Below are 16,830 nucleotides of genomic sequence, written 5' to 3' on the forward strand. Positions count from 1 at the left end.
CGTGTCCATCCACCCTTCAATTTTCTGGTTATCCCTCCAAGTCATGGTTGCTGTGGTAACAGGGATACCAGAGGCTTCGTATTCTCAAGAACCCGGGAATTATCCCAAATTAACAGGTCAGATGAGAAATGTTATACAACAGCTTTTCCCTGTTTGCGTGTCTTCCATTTCAGATTTCCAAGTGCTCTGTCCACTTTAAGTGGCTCCTTTCAGTGCCAGGATGCAGCAGTTTGAAATGGAGGTCCTTCTGAATTGCAGGCACACTATGGAGAAATCCCATTTGACTGATATTATCCAAACTTGAGTCCCTATCCAAAGCTTGTGGATGTAGGTGAGGTTCAAAATGAAGGTTTGTCAAATCTTAGCATTTTACTTTTGTCTTTCATGTCTTATCCAGTGACAATATCTGCATTTACAGCCAATGTCCCAAACCTGAGCTGTTGCTCCCCTGTCCCCTGCAGTAAGTAATCCGCTCTGGACAGAACCAGTCTTAACCTTGAGATAATCATACTGCCACAGTAAACATTGCAGGTCATGGACAAAAAAGGTGAGAATCATCTGCATATAACAGCAATGGTACCTTGAAGTCACCAAACTAGACACTTTCCAGATCTTAACGACAAACAGAGGAGCTGACACACAGACACGCTGGTTGAAGAACAAACTGAAGAGGGAACAAAAGTGGATCACACAGCACTTCCTACAAAATACCTCTAGTAACACAGTCAAAGCATGGCCACCTGAAAGTGATTCTTCATAACCACTTAATACTGCTGCTTCATTGTATTTGCTTCCGCAAGTACTGAACCTGCAGCCTTCCTTTCTTTTAGCAGGATGCAATTTCACTGAATGTCCTCAACTTCTGGCAATGACAAGAAAAGTGTTCTCCACCCTGACCCAATGATTGGGTCAACCTGGCATGTCTGGTATCAGATGCAGCTCAGCATCACGTGTTAACCAGCTGACAGCCCAGTTCTCTTTTCATCCTTACAACCAGAACACTGACTCCAGTTTTTATGAAACAACAACTACTACTACTACTCCTCCTATGTTCCAACATGGTGTTTGGCCAATAACACGTCACCACATAGATTCAGAAAGGTACACCATTCCTCCATATCACATCACAACATATCCCACTATCAACATACATGTAAAAGTTTGCAGTACTTCATATGAAGAAATTACAGTCAGTTTTCCTTTTGATATGTATTTTGGAACATAGTAACCACTTTCAATCAGGGGCCATCTGTGGATGTAACTACAATATATGTCTCCTGTGTTTGCAAATAATGCACCAACAATTCAGACAGCAATGACAGTAAATTTCAAAAGCAACTACTCACTTATTATTTATAGCAGTTAATAGAGTATATAAGCCTTAATAAAACCTAACTAGGAAACTAGGATATTTAACCATCACTATTTCATTCCAGCATTCTTATATGTTTATTAAAGCTAAAATAAAAATGAGGACTGAACTGCATAAACAAACAACACATCACTTGATGTGTATATCTTATATGTTTATTTGTCCATTCTCTCTTAGATCTTGCTTTAAAATGCAACTGGTTTACCTTGGATAGCACAGATATGCATTTATTCATTTATTTATTAATAGTTTGTATGGTTAAGCTGAGGATGACCATATTACTTCTCCCAGCATCATCACTCTGCTATCACTGTCTGTAAAAATACATGAGGTACTTTCAAGGTAGTTCCTCTGTAACGTAATGCACCCCTGAACAATGATCTTAAAAACCCTCTGCAGCCACTTATAATATGATGAGAATACTTATCATATGCAATATAGAAAATGATTCAGCATGCTCACATACTTTGTTGTTAATAGTGATTACAAAACATTATGAGCCTAATGTGAGCCTAAACGTCTCTCTGCTCAATATGATACATCTACAAAAAGGTTAGTAGATTCCTTTGCCTTCTTTGGCACTGAAATCAGTTTTGTCTCACATATACTGCCTCCCACTAGTGCAGACAGGCAACACAATGATTTCTTTCTTTGTTTTAAGAATGTCCTGTTGTTGCCCACCATTGCCTGGCCGTTGTTCACAACTCTCCCGCTGCAAAGGGTCTGCACTCACCAGCCTGTTCCTCAGGAGTCACGCAGCTGTTGCGGTCGGTGGCCAGGGTCCAGGGCGGAGAGCAGATGCAGTAGTACGACCCCGGAGTGTCCACGCAGTGCCCATTCTTACAGTTGGCTGGGTCCTCACACTCGTTCACATCTGTACAACAAAAAAGGGTTAACTCAGCATTCAAGAGAATTCATCCAGCAGTTGGGTAAATAGGGATAGAAGATACTAGCTTACTCACCTGCTACTGTCACCATCACACACTTCTTCTTGCTGGCATCTGGAGTCCAGGGCCGCTTGCAGTTGCAGTAGTAGGAACCCTCGGTGTTCACGCAATGACCATTAGTGCACAGAGACTCGTCGTGGCATTCGTTCACGTCTGAGGGAGAACGAGCAAACATAAGGAGCGACGTGAATCTGTTGTGAGGCATCTACAAAACCGTTCCGCCTCAAAACGCAAAAAAAAATGCTGCGCATCTCATCACTTACCGATGCACTCGAGAAGGTTGCTGTCATAGTAGAAGCCCTGTTGACAGTAGCACTCGTAGCCTGGCAGTGTGTTCTCACAGCGACCCTTCTTGCAGATTTCGTCGGCGAACAAAGAACACTCGTCGATATCTGTAGACAAGAAGGAATGCTTGTTTGAATGGACATTTTGGTGCAAACACAACAATATTTTTGATCTGTGCCCTGTGCCCTGGTGTGTGTTCATATGGTGAACCAAGTTGCATAATATGTACCATGGTAGGCAGGCAGGCTGTACTGGAGTCCTTCTTCATAGTAGAGACCTTGGCCGTTTGGACACAGGAAGTGGAACTCAGCTGGGTAAAGAACATCGGTAAGAGTTTAATAAACAGGACGTAGGATGAGTGGCACCCTAATGCATTCATTTAGCACTGGTGAACCCAATAGGAATATAATAGTGGCTAACGGTGTTAGCACAAAGTAGCCCTTTAACACACAACACATTGAGCACACTGAGCTACAGGACCATCAGTGACCCACTGTATGACTTGAATGTGAGTTTACTTGCATGTGTGCACAATGCAGTGTAATTGTACCTGACTGGGACACAGGGCAGGGATAGATCTCACAGTGGTCTCCCCATCCCACTCCAATGGAGCAGCAGCACTCCTGCTTGGTGACATTGGTGGCCAGGACACTGTCGCAGAACACAGTGTCATCGAGGTTCAGGTAGCACTCCTTCTTCTCGTCTGTCAGAACTCGAACCACTGCAGGAACAAACGCAGCGGGTTTTAGGGAAACAGAGGATTTGGTGCACAAATCCAGTGACTGGACTTGACCTTAAATGGGCTTGCCAAGCTGGCCTTACGTTTACTTTACTGCTTGAAAATTTGGGGAGTTTGTTTTTCATATAGAATATAGGATGTGATATGATTTAAAATTTTTGGCTTTTGGGTTTTCAGATTTGGTTTGTGTTTGAACTGAAATGTTCTGGGTTTGAGACAGGCAGGGATCACATGTTCAGGCCTGGTTAAAGCTCTGGGATGAATGTGGGTCTAGAGTAAAGCAGAAGGGAATCAGAAGAGGCTTACCCTCACAGCTGTGTTTGTCCTCTGAGAGGACATAACCATGATTGCAGACACACACATACGAGCCTGGTCTGTTCTCACAAGAGCCGTAGGGCTGGCAGAGACTTCTGTCTGTGGCACATTCGTCGATGTCTGAAAGGGAAATCACACAGGCTGCTTGAAGTATTTGTTTCAATCCAAACACCATCTGAGTTGCAAACAAATAGATTTAGATCTTTTTTTAACAACCATAATTTTTAGGTAAAGAAGATAAAAATAAGGATATTGACAATAAAAGAAACTCACCAGTTCCTGCATATGAGTTAATTACTGGTAAATTAAAGACAGCATTCTGTTCTGATAAAGGTCTGACCTTAAAAATATGAAGAGACTGACCTTGGCATCTCCTGCCTCCAACCAGTGTGTAGCCTTTCTGGCACTCGCAGTGGTATGAGCCCATGCTGTTGATACAGTGGCCCCTCTGACAGTTTGATGGCCTCTCACACTCATTGATATCTGAAGGGAAGGAAATAAAAAACAATGAAGGAATGTGAGACATGCGGTGAGCAGCACTGAACTCAGTCACACTTAATTTGGACATGCTGATTAGTTATTAAGTGACAATAATGTGCCTATTGCTTGTAAGGTGCTTAATAATGGCAGATTGGTTTGTCGAATAATTCATGCCTTCACAGTGGCTGCCTTCCTGTGTGCGCTGGTATCCCGGGTAGCACTGACATTGAAACGAGCCCTCTGTGTTGATGCAGTGGCCGTAAGCACACAGCCTGACGTCCTCACACTCATCAATGTCTGTTTGGGAGAGAGAGGAAAAAAACATTCAGCCTGTGTGAATCTGCAGAATATAACTTAGACCTGCTTAAGTACTGTCATGTAAAGGTTAGGTAAGCATTACTCACCACTGCACCCTTTGCTGTCTGCAGATGGAAGGAAACCCTCGTTGCACAGGCAACGGTAAGTACCAGGAAGGTTCTCACACCGCCCATTCGGACAGATGCCAGGCTTCTGACACTCATTAATGTCTGGTGAAACATGAAGGAATAAAAGAAGATCAATTATAGTGTCACAGTGACATGTTTGTTGTAATGGATATCTGTTTTTTTATTTGTACTCTTGCTCAGTTCGACTCCACACTATTGACTGGTTGATATTAACAAGGCCTGATTCTCCAATACTGATATTAATATATTTTACATTATTGTTGTACAACTACATCATGTCTTGTTTCTGTATATTATTATGCTGTAACTGAGGTATATGATGCAGATACAGTGGCTTCAAAAACTGAATTGCTCAAAATGAGTGTATTCCCAAGTGTCTGTAATCACTAAAGAATATGTGGGATACATGTAATATATAATATTTATCTTGATGTAATTTTTAAACGTTGTTTTCTTTCTACAGTAGGTTGATCTAAGATGTAATAAAGTCCAACACACTACTGGCTCCAGCTAAAACAATCTGATGCAAAGACATATTTTAAACAAGTTCTGCTCAATAGTGACAAACTGACTGAATGATCATATGCTATACAGCAGCAGAGGCATGAATTATCGAGGGGTAGTCACTGCTCAGTGTGATCGATGTTGTCCATTTTTCACAGTCGTGACATAACTGTAAACTCCTTTTACTAAAGGAGCAGGTCAGCTTTTTCTTCAATTTGAATTTTTATCCAAATAATAATTTGGTAATACATCACAGAAAGCAGACTAAAACAGATAAAACAACAAGTTAATAAGTGATGGATTTTGCTGCTCGGCTGGGAGGCACTCACCATAGCAGGTGCCGGAGCGGGCCTCGTGACCAGGCAAGCAAGGGACACACTCATAGGAGCCTGGTGTGTTCTCACACTGCTCGTTGGGACAGGTGTCAGGATTCAAACACTCATTTATGTCTGGAACGAAGCAGAAGTTTTTATAAAGTGTTCACAAACACATGCAGCAGAGGACAGACGCAAGCATATTACAGTGACACCGACATAATAAGTGTTTTGTCAGTGGAAAACCTTGGCACTAATACCCACAGTGTCATAATAATCAGCGTCTTTGTACCTTCACAGGCTGGATGACGGTGTGACTTGCTCCTGAACCCGCTGTGACATTCACATTTATAAGAACCGGGCAGGTTCATGCACTGGCCTCCGACACCACAGATATCTTGCTTAGAGCACTCGTTCACATCTGCAAAACAGTAATGATAATGTCAATGCAGGATCTGATAACCTCTAAAAAAAAAAATGGAATCCACTCACTCTAACTTACCTACGCACTTAAGTCTCCCATGCTGCACCATGTGTTTATATCCCTGACGACAGAGGCATTTGTAACTTCCTTCTATGTTGACGCAAAGGCCTCTGCCGTGGCCGCACGGCTCAGACTCACATTCATTATCATCTGGAAGACAGGAGAGAAGATTGAGATGATGGATATGATGAAATTTTAATAAAGCCATCGATAAATCATGTATCAAATGTGCAAATCTTAAATTAAAATGTGTCAAGTACGTTTTTATCCTTCCCATTAAATATGTATATGTCTATGAGAGGAAACGTTCACTCAAAACAAACAACAAAACACGCAGAAATTTCCTGGAGTCAAGAGTTTGCCAAGGGAAACGCATGCATAAGAAACTTCATGAGAAATTTCTTGCCACCGTCCCATCCCTGCACCTCCTCTAACCACCGTCTCTACCATCGCCTCTTACCCTCACAGATGTTCCTCTGCGGGTTGAGATGGTAGCCAGGGTGGCAGTGACAGATGTGGCCGTTCAGGCTGGTCTCACACTCTCCATGACCACAAATGTTCCTGCTTAGCCTACATTCATCTGTCTCGGCTTCAAGGAGGGAACACAGAGTGGACCAGCATCATATATATACATGCATATATATAGATACATTGATGTTTGTGTGCATATATATTAGTATTTAATATATATATACATATAAAGTTGATAACATCCATGCCATACCTAAGTTCCTCTATCTTTAGCCATGTTCACACTGTTAAAAATTTTAAATTACTTCTAACTTTTTCACATTAAAACCAATGACACTGGATTTCTTAAGGAGTACTTTCTAATAATTTGGAGACACATGTGTTACAGACCAGAATCAGAAAGCAAAAAAAGCAAACAAATGCAGTAATTGTTACTGGTTACTGGTTATCTTTGAGGGAATGTTTTTTCTTTTTATGAAAATAAAGTCTGTCTCACATAATCCACTTTCAAATACCAGTATAACATGTAGTTACGGGAACACGTGCTTCCATAAAACACAAAGAGTGTGAACATAGCCTTAAGGCTGGTTCATGCTTCATGGTTCAATGACCATGACATCCAAAGTGTCCAAAAGCATCAGTTAAAGAAGCATGCGTCTGTTTCTGTTATCATTTCTAGCAACACGGATTGTCTCAGTGTAAAATAACTTCTGTGCATGCTGTCGTAAATCAACTCTATTACATGGAGAAAGTCAACATGTCATTTGCGAGTGATGGACCCAAAGCTCACCACGATAGCTTCTCTTACTGAGGAATGTGGAGAGCTGGAATTTCCAGTTTTGAGGCACATGAAGCATGAAGCAGCGTTTTACAGGAGCAGCTCTCTATGTTAACGTTAACTCTTAGTTAATGCAGAATACTATAGGTGTTTGAATAGGTCTGAATTTTGCTGTTTGGGGGGGGGGGGGGGGGGGGGGGGTGAGAACTCACGCAAGACTTTTGTCTGTGTTTCGAAGGGGTCATTGCCCGGTGTCATTCGGATGATTGTCGGAGGAGTGGGTTTAACAACTGTGGATCCAACAGAGAACATGATGAAGTGGACAGAGAAGGAGATATGACATGTTGAACTTAAGTCGTGATGTTTTTGTCTTTACCACACATGGGGATCATTTCTCTGCATCTACATCTATCAGTCGTTGTTGCAGTTAGCAGCAAGAAAGAAACTATCCCCTCATTAAGAGCCAGTAGCAAACAAATTTTCACTTGTGTTTATTTTATCACACAGGTATAAATTTGGCTGCTTATATTAGATGGTGTGTTTACCGGGTACACGAGGACTGCTGGTGCTGGTGGGAGTCTGCACAGGGGTCGTCGTCTCTGGTGGCCTCTCCTGATTGAAAGAATAATCAGATCTTACAAAAGCTAAAATTAACAAGCTCTAACTCTGCATTAAAAACAGTAATTATATCTTACCGGCCGCTTTGGCTCTGAAAAAAATGGAGAGAGAGAGATAGAGAGGTATTAGAACCGTGAATTCACATGAATCATACAAAAAACTGAACATAAAAATGTGTGACGCCTTAGGAAAAAGAGTTTCAACGCTTTTTGACTCACCCTCCTTATCAGGCTTGCGGGGGAAGATGATGGGAGGGAAGGCAACGGTCTCTCTAATATTCTGGAGAAAGTAGCCTTTCCCAGCAGGGCAGATCTTACTGAAGGCCACTGAGCACCACATGGAGAGAGGGGGGAGGATTGTACAGTTACTTTATTTCACTTTGTAAAAATCTCACATACTGCAAAAAACATGCATGAAGTGTATTCTTTAAAATATATTTTTCGGAAGATGAACTCTCCCTCAAATCTAACAGCATGTGCAGTGGATTGTTTATGAACATCCTAAAAAAAAAGGTACTAATTGAAGTGAAACTTTGCTCTGAAAAGGATTACACCCATTTCCAGTTATTTTTAAAACTTGTAGACAGCATAGAGAAACACAGATATTAACTACAGAGTGTAGTAGGAGCTAAAATGGAACCAAACAGAAACCTCACTCATAATGACTCTTGAATGTTCATTATAGTCATATTTATTTTATTTTTTTTAAACAGTTTACATCTCCAGTTTCTAAGTCAGTCATCAGACAAGAAGAGTAAGAGGTTCTTCTCATAAGTATTTACATGCACTTGAGCTGCGTAATGACTCAGAATAATCAAGTCAATATATCAAACTTAATAATTCTGATAAAATCATTAATTAAAAACAAGTCGAATGGGTGAGATTAATATGAATGTTACATTTTAGGGCAGTAAAAACTCTGTAACACATAAATTTACGCAGTAAAGAATGATAATTTAATAACTTTCATAACTTCTGACATGACAACATAATGACCCACATAAAATGAAATGCAATTTATCTTTACTCCCCCCCACCCCCGCTCCTCTAAGTGTCCGTCCACTCACCTGTGCCCACCTGAGGACATCTTTCACAGTTACGGCCCCAGGCTTTGCCCACCGTGCAGCAGCACATCTCCTGGGTGAGGTGGGTTGGCAGCGGGTGCTCGCAACCCCTGGCCTCGGACGCCATAAGGAAGCAGTGAGCCTGCTCGGCTGGAGACTCTGACAGAGGAAGACAGAGGGGTTTTTATTTGAGATGAAAGTTTAACGTCATTCCAGTGGATATTCTGTAAAAAGAAGAGAGAAAAAGACCCAGACAGGGCTCCTCACTCACCAACGCATCGATTCCTGTCCAGCACCAAACCGGCCTTACAGGAACATTTGAAGCTGCCCAGTGTGTTCAGACAGTCTCCATTCTGACAGACACCCTGTATGGAGCACTCGTTGATATCTTCAAGGTCAGAAGGTGGGGTGTAAAAATGTAAAGGTAAGTACAAGTACATTTTATGTACTTACTTACATAAGTACATAAAAACTAGAAAAAAAAAAAAAAAACAGAAACAACCCCCAAACTGAGCCCTTGATTTGTCCTTGTTATAAAACTACATCCTGCCTGTTACCTTGACAGTGAGTGCTGTTGAATCTTTTATAGCCTTGTGGACAGGTAGAGCCATAGTCTTCCACAATGGTCTGTTTGACTGATGCATCTGAGGGAGGAGAAGACATGGTAAAACAGAGGCAAAGGTATGAGAAAAGCGAGAGTGAAACACACATTGTGGAGAAAGAAGAGCTCCAGATAGATGTCCAAAATAAACCAAAATAAAACTGGAAAAGCCATTTCTAATAATCCAGCTGTAGTAAAAGTTTGAACACCTAGTATAACAAGTTTCAGCTCCTGTAAGCATTTTGCCTTTAGAAAGTGAAGAAATCTCAACAGTAACTGTTAAAGATTCATTAACGTCAGGAAACTTTACAGGATGTTTAGCCATTATCTTTAAGCACCCACAAGGTATATCCCTTAATCCACTACTTATTCTTCGCAAAACTTCTCACCACCTTTCACCTCACCTTTGACTGTGCTCTAAATAGGGAGCTGGAACCAAGGGGCAATTAGCTTAGCTTAGCATTAAGACTGGAAACTGGGGGAAACTGTTAGCCTTGCCCTGTCCAGTTAAAAAAGGACAAGTGTAAAAAAACTGGAGACCAGAGAAAGGCATCTAAAATTAAGAGTAACTCTCTGCCACCTCTCCACCAGAAAGTGTCAAAACCTTTCCTTTAACACTTCTTCTCTTCTTTACTGAAGACAGTTTTTCATGAGGCCTACGATGAATTGTAACTTGTCACTGAACAGATTTAAAAATTCTGTCATGGGGTTTAAACTCATAACAATGCATTATTCTTCCCCTTGAGGGGCCTTGAACTTCTAACACAGAAGTCCAATTTTCCACAAGGGAGTAAAAACATGTTAGGCAGTTTTATTACAGAGCTCTGGGGAAGACTACACGCACACAAACATTTTGAAAGGACAATAAAAAGGGGAGGGGGTGGGGGACTGTAGCTTATTTTTGCCATTTTCATAAATGGATTATGAATGTAACAAAACAGGCAGCACTGTGGGCAGGGATCCAGTTGTCTAAAGACTAACCAGACGCACAGTATCAGGTTTTTTTGTCAAAGGCTGCATTGTCTGAGTCAGTACTGAGAGAGGGGGAATAATAGCAGAGTGGAAAAACGTGAGTAGCCAACATTTTCTTGAAATTCAATCTTCAGCAATGTGATGACAGTCCTGCACTGGGCAGGCCCATAGGAACATGCTTAAGTAGAGGGTTATTTTCCACATTCTCTTTTTCTGTCTCACTGTCTGTATGTAATTCCCGTAATTTCTTCCGTTTTTTTTTTTTTTTTTTTTTTTTTCCCTTCCAAACGTTTGACACACTCCCTACCCAACCTTACCACTAACTTTCATGTACATACTTGAACACATTTTTATAGAGGTATGAAGTGATTGTTTTAATCTAGGGCCATAATTTCATAAGGTGGAAGGTATAAATTGCTGAGGATTCTCGACATTTTTGGCTCAATAAACAATAATTTATTCCCAGGAACACACAAGGCGTAGATCAGATAAAAATCTACAGAGGATTACTGTGAGAAAACAATTTGTTGCACTTTCACATCTGAACATAAACACCAGATACAAGTAAACAAAGAGTGCGGGATGTCTACAAAGCTGGAAAAAGTGATTTAGTAAAAGTAAATGTAAAATGAACATTTAGAACAGAGGAGAATACACCGTAACTCACTTGGTAGTTTAGGGCACTGATAACACTTGTTTTGTCCCCATGAATTCCCCACACTGCCGCAGCAATCCTCCTGATTGGTCAGAACAGGAAGTGGGGTGCTATTGCACTAAAGCAAGATGAGACAGCGAAACGTCAACACTAGAAATAAATATGGGCAAAAGGTTTAATGTCCGTCACTGCGCGGACATGTGACTGAACTCACGGCTTGTTTGGGTGTGGTCTCCTGGAAGCACCGCCCCTTTGGTTTGTGTCTGGCAGGGATCGGGCGCGGCCCCGTCTTGTGAGGAGGCTTGACATCCGATTGGTCGAGGGGTTGAATGACTACGGAGGTGTCTGGCGTGTGGTGAACGCGCACGTTAATCTGCACTGAAAATACAGAAAAGGTAGAAATCAGAGGAATGAAATGTGTCACAGAATATATTTTCCATCATCAATGAAAAACCCGACCGAGAGATGCTGAAGCGAAGGATACCTTCAGACGAGTGGTGCCCCACTGGTGACAAAGGTAAAGTAAAAACTGAGTGTGTTTGCGTCAATTGGGTACGCCCTATGCCTGACTGCTCCACCAGTTTCTGGCCGTCTGGCTTAAGAGATAAGGGGTAGACAGGCTGCTTGTTGCCCCGCGCTGCCTGAGCTTGCTGCGTCTGCTGGAGTGGAAACTGGCAGAGCCGACCAGTGAAGCCAGGCGGGCAGAGGCAGTGCTTCCTCGAGCTGCATACTCCTCCATTCATACACGTCAGGGGACACACAACTGTGGAGAGAGAGACAGACAGAGAGAGAGAGAGAGAGAGAGGAGCAGAGCTGTCAGAGACTCACACAGGTCAACAGTTCATAACCATGAATCACATCAAATGAGAGGAACAGGAAAAACTAACAAACACGAGCAACACAAGAATATAATAACAGACTGAAACAGCTGATTTAGGATCCATTTACTTCAGAGACAGACTGATGTTTATATCATCACGTGAGCAGCCCGATAATTTCGTTTTATATAACATAGACAGATGGACACAAACGTTTGCGGCTTGCACTGGGCCACGTAAAATATTCACTCTGAACTGTACCACTGTAAAAGTCACACCAGCTTGACGGACTAACGGGTCCCTGCAGCCAGTCGGCAGCAGCAGCGTCTGAGCAGGAAAGCAGGTAAAGTCACTGATCTGTTTAACAGCTTCATTCTGACATATGGGAAAGATATTGAAATCGATGGGAAAGCTGCTGTCTGGAGACAAGTTCGTGGCATATACAGTGTTCACTGCGGTTTTATTGGGTCTCCCATTGTGTTTATTTTAAGTCCAGTTGGTTTTGAAATTCCCACAATAGAACAATCAGAGGAAAGAGAGGGAGAGAGGGAGAGAGGGAGAGAGGGAGAGAGAGAGGGAGAGAGGGAGGGAACAGGGCTGTGAAGAAAACTTCAAGTAAGTGATGAATCCAAGGAGAGATCTGAGAGAATACTGAAACCAAGCACTTCTACTAGCAGTACTAAGACTAATGAAGTGATAGTGAAAATTCAGCCAGAGGTAGCCAGCCAATATCATTGAGTTTCAGTATCACTTCCAAAAAATATTTTCTTTTCTCTTACTTTACTGTACTTTAAGTGTATTTTTCTATAATAACCTTCATTATCTTCAATCAGTAAATATCTGATTAAATTTAAAACAAATAGTTGAGTAGTCGGAAATGAATCCTGCTTGTTAATTAGACTCATTAATTAATCTCTGAGTCTTAGCGCTTCAGTTTTTAAATTTCTTTAAACCAAACAATCAATTGAGAAAATAATAGACAGATTAACTGTTAATGAAATCATCATTAATTGCAGCACTAAATCTGATCAAAGAAGAGTGAGAGTGTATGATACTGTGTACCATAGTCACGTTTCAGTTTAATACTCAGACCTTTTATCTTCCTGAGTGCATTTCATCCTATCAGCTTTCTCCAAATTATACCATCTCTTATTACAGTTACAGTCAAAACTTTTATCCAGTTCTTTTACCGTGGCCTCTCATGAATTATTTCACCTCTCTTTATCAGCCTCCTCTGCTGAGGCCACATCCAATCTTATTACTCCCTGTCAAATACAGCACAAACATCATAGTCTGTATGTCCAGAATCATATTGTCATTCAGTGCAACAAAACATTCCTCCTCCTCCTCCTCCTCCTCCTCCTCTTCCTCCTCCTTCATGCTATGACCTGGCTAAACATCAGGTGCTACAGCCTTTCTTTATGTCCATCAACTCTGCATAATTGCATATTGTTAAACTCCAGTGCAAGTAACATGTTACATAAAACTGACATTTTGTAGTCACATTGAACCTCCTTAGGGAGGTTTGTAATGACTGCCTTTGGGAGCGTAGGTGGAACCTGTCTTATTTAAATCTCTAGGGTCTGATTTTCTCTTTGCTATTGAAGTGTGTGGTGTCATCATGCTAAGAACTAAAGAGCTCTCTAAGACCTTCAGAGAAAATGCTGTTGACACCTGATGCCTCATGCCTGAGTCTGGCATGGGATTTAAAAAGATCTCTAAATTATATGAAATAAATAACTCCACTGTAAAGAAAATCATTTGCAAGTGGCAGTAGATTTCAAGTGACTGCCAATTTGTCCAGGACTGGCCACCCCAGCAAATTTAACCCACAAGCAAACGGGATCTCCAGGTGGCTCTTGCAACGGCTGGTGTCAAAGTGCACGTGTCTATAGTCAGAAAAAAACAGCACAAATTTGACCTGCACGGGAGGTGAGCCAGGAAAAAGCCACTGCTGTCCAAAAAGAACATTAGAGCAAGACTGCAGTTTGCCAATGAACATTTAGGCAAAAACCAGGCCTTTTGGAATAATGTGCTCTGGACAGACTGATCAAAGATAGAGTTGTTTAGCTGCAGTAACGGTAGACGTGTTTGGCGCAGGCCAAGGACACCTTTTCAGGAGAAGAACCTCATACCAACTGTGAAGCATGGTGGTGGAATCCCACTGAAATGTTGTGGGGGGATTTGAAATGGGCAGCGGAAGAAAAACCTTCAAATGTCTTGCAACTGAAGGAATTTTGCACAGAGGAGTAAATCTCCTTTATCTGTAGGTACTGCATCAAAGAGGATCAAATGTTTGCTTCTTCTGTTTTGCTTCTTCAACAATTTCCGTGAGATATTTTTCACATGACTTCAATTTGATTTTAATGCATTGACTTACCGCTTCTGCCTCCACTACTACAGCAAATAAAACTAGAATTTCAAAACAGATATTAGTTTAGGGGAGAAAGCACAGCTTACTGTTTTTTTCCCTCCTGGCACATTTGGTATTTTTAATAATGCGTCACAGACCGCCCTGGCTAGTAAACACAAGCATACTCTGTGCAGTTTACTATCATGATTCGATGATGACTATTAAAGTTTGCATTTTTGGTTACTCTTTGTTGCCATTTGAAGCCGCCAAAACTATGACGTTTACCATCTGAGGTCCAACAAAGGCTTGTCTCACCCACACAAATCCATCTGAAAAGTAAAATCCAAGGCTGGAGTTTGGATGTAGGAAATATCCAAGGGGTTGCAGAAGAAAAGAAAAGAGAGAAGAGGAGGCCTCTTTCTGCTGCTGAGCCAAGTGTGCACACACATGGAAGTAATTAGGTGTGGACTGCCAGGGAGTCTGGGCTGCAGCGTAATTAGGGGACTAGATCACTTTAAACACAGCAGGGACATCCTCACATAGTGAAAGTCAGGCAGAAAAATTAAAGGACTTCAATAAAACAGCCCAATGATGGGGTAAAAAAAAGCAAGATGGATACTCCCACTACCTACCACCATGTGACAATGGTCTTCAACCACAAAGAATAGGTGCAGGCTGCAACATGCATAATCAAGCTCAGGAAGTCAGTCCTGCTCAACTTTGACTTTCTCTGACATAAGAGAGTTTCCATGCTTCTGATTTAGTCTCTTCTGGATTTAGAATGAGAGGAAACTGGGAAAGATGCGGGGGCTGAAAATTGGGATTGCAGACACAGAGAGACAGGAAAAGGTCCTCCTTCCAAATGTGATTACACAATCTAAACCCGCAGAGTCTGGAGAGACGATGTGGGGAAAGTCTGGGCCGAGGCCTCGTCTGGCTGGGAAGGTGTCTGAATGAGAGACCGGGTACTCTGACGTAGCTCAGTCAGGGTCAGTGCCACACTAATGAAACTCACAAACACAAAAGAGGAGGGAGGAATTATATTACATTTTGGGTTCTATTTCTTGGGTGGGGACAGGGGTGGGGGCTGTGTGAATGAAACCTTTTGATGTTAGAATAAAACCAGTCTGATGCCATGCCTCTTTATACAGTCTTGACAGGGTTATTCTTACCTTGAAAAGGTTCCATGAAGATGTTTTGGAACAGAATTTGTACAGGTGCTGTCTAGTCCAAAATTATGTCAGCTTTACATTAATTATTCAAAGGCATCCCAGAAAGGAGTGATTTCTGTTTTAAAAAATCAGTGTAGTTAAAGCAGTCTCCACTAAGTATGCTGCTACTGCACTATATGCATCGATCCAGCTTTTCTCTCCTCATCTCAACTCAGGAGGTGCATATCTAGTGTAAAGGTTGGAGGGGAAGAGAGGAGAGGACATCATGCTCTCTTTTTCTTACATGGTAAACAGAGTCTGCTGCTAATACTTTTAAAGTTACATTAACAAGATGTTGTGTTTACTGTGGACAAGTTAAATAAAAAAAATGAAATGAAATCTTGAAATGAAAATGAAATTATGAAATCTTGATATCTGATCTAGATAATTCAGTTTGGGGGGAATTTTACGTTGGACAGATGCCCTGTTTGTGTCTCTGTTTGCAGTTTGTTGGTAAGTTGAATGTGTCTTTGGCACCAAGAGTGCTTTCAAAATCCACCTCTGAACATCTGTTAGTGGTCAGCCTTTTGTATCCAATGTAACATTATTTATAAAGCCTCTAATTTCATCATAAATGCTGAATCAGATTGTCCATAGTTTTTTTTTAAAGAACATTTGTTTTGGAAACAAACCATATGAAAGGCTAAATAAAAGATACTTGATAACTTGAATCCCACTAAAGGTTATGTGCAGTGAATAAAAATACCTTGCTTTGCCTGATGTGATTGTTCAACAAATCAAAACTGCAGTGATGGATGAAGTTAAACTTATCCTTATACAGGGACATATGAGTTCATCCCTATCATGTCTATATTACCCTGATTATTGGATTCTGTTTAGATGAGATGTTTCGTGTCTGTTTGTCTTCAGCGCTCCAGGAGATCTGAATCATTTGTATGTTATAATAACATACAGCGACTCCTCTCCTTCACATCTGCCCGCTACATTTACGCTCGAGCCATACTGGCAATGCATGGGCTAATGTTTTCTGCAGATTTTGTGTATTAATGGGTGTGTTCGTCTGTGTGTGTGTGAGTGTGTGTGAGGGAGAGAGTTATTAATTGGAGGGTGTACTGTCTCCTGGAGAGCCGCTGTGGTTAGGTGACTGCACCACATTACATACTGAAAAGAGCACAAAGCTTTAAAGTTGAGATCATAACAAGGATTTTACTTTCCAGTGGACTTTCCCTTTAAATCATCACCTCAGAGTTCATTAGCAGAATTTATGATCCAAAATCGCTCATTGACTCTCTTTGTCAGTCAGCTCAGCGTCTCGGAGACGGCCAGCCCTCTGCTTTGTACCACACCTTTGTCTTTATGGATCTAACACATTCCTGAGACAAGAGGTGGTGTGTTATTAAAAATCAAATGCACATGAGAGTTATCTGGTAGACTGAATGAATG

At 41.4% G+C, this 16,830-nt stretch overlaps 1 protein-coding gene across 4 annotated transcripts in view; it reads right to left on the minus strand.

The window, feature by feature from the left end:
- ltbp3 (latent transforming growth factor beta binding protein 3) overlaps nucleotides 1-16,830 on the minus strand; it is a 32,430-nt gene that overhangs the window by 4,771 nt on the left and 10,829 nt on the right. For 2 of the 4 annotated variants that reach the window (XM_018692287.2, XM_018692285.2), the window contains exons 2-24: nucleotides 11,529-11,807; nucleotides 11,259-11,422; nucleotides 11,057-11,162; nucleotides 9,374-9,460; nucleotides 9,088-9,204; nucleotides 8,820-8,975; nucleotides 7,972-8,079; nucleotides 7,831-7,844; nucleotides 7,681-7,747; nucleotides 7,348-7,425; nucleotides 6,347-6,475; nucleotides 5,905-6,036; nucleotides 5,695-5,823; nucleotides 5,418-5,537; nucleotides 4,543-4,665; nucleotides 4,313-4,435; nucleotides 4,022-4,141; nucleotides 3,650-3,778; nucleotides 3,155-3,325; nucleotides 2,834-2,914; nucleotides 2,583-2,711; nucleotides 2,335-2,472; nucleotides 2,106-2,246 (exon numbers count right to left, since the gene is read on the minus strand). In XM_018692287.2, the coding sequence (XP_018547803.1) occupies nucleotides 2,106-2,246; nucleotides 2,335-2,472; nucleotides 2,583-2,711; nucleotides 2,834-2,914; nucleotides 3,155-3,325; nucleotides 3,650-3,778; nucleotides 4,022-4,141; nucleotides 4,313-4,435; nucleotides 4,543-4,665; nucleotides 5,418-5,537; nucleotides 5,695-5,823; nucleotides 5,905-6,036; nucleotides 6,347-6,475; nucleotides 7,348-7,425; nucleotides 7,681-7,747; nucleotides 7,831-7,844; nucleotides 7,972-8,079; nucleotides 8,820-8,975; nucleotides 9,088-9,204; nucleotides 9,374-9,460; nucleotides 11,057-11,162; nucleotides 11,259-11,422; nucleotides 11,529-11,807 (2,841 nt within the window). The remainder of the gene's footprint in view (nucleotides 1-2,105; nucleotides 2,247-2,334; nucleotides 2,473-2,582; nucleotides 2,712-2,833; nucleotides 2,915-3,154; nucleotides 3,326-3,649; nucleotides 3,779-4,021; nucleotides 4,142-4,312; nucleotides 4,436-4,542; nucleotides 4,666-5,417; nucleotides 5,538-5,694; nucleotides 5,824-5,904; nucleotides 6,037-6,346; nucleotides 6,476-7,347; nucleotides 7,426-7,680; nucleotides 7,748-7,830; nucleotides 7,845-7,971; nucleotides 8,080-8,819; nucleotides 8,976-9,087; nucleotides 9,205-9,373; nucleotides 9,461-11,056; nucleotides 11,163-11,258; nucleotides 11,423-11,528; nucleotides 11,808-16,830) is intronic. The other 2 variants (XM_018692286.2, XM_051078473.1) reach the window with 2 other exon arrangements.

This window comes from Lates calcarifer, linkage group LG20, assembly GCF_001640805.2.
Source record: "Lates calcarifer isolate ASB-BC8 linkage group LG20, TLL_Latcal_v3, whole genome shotgun sequence".
In the NCBI taxonomy this organism is placed as follows: domain Eukaryota; kingdom Metazoa; phylum Chordata; class Actinopteri; family Centropomidae; genus Lates; species Lates calcarifer.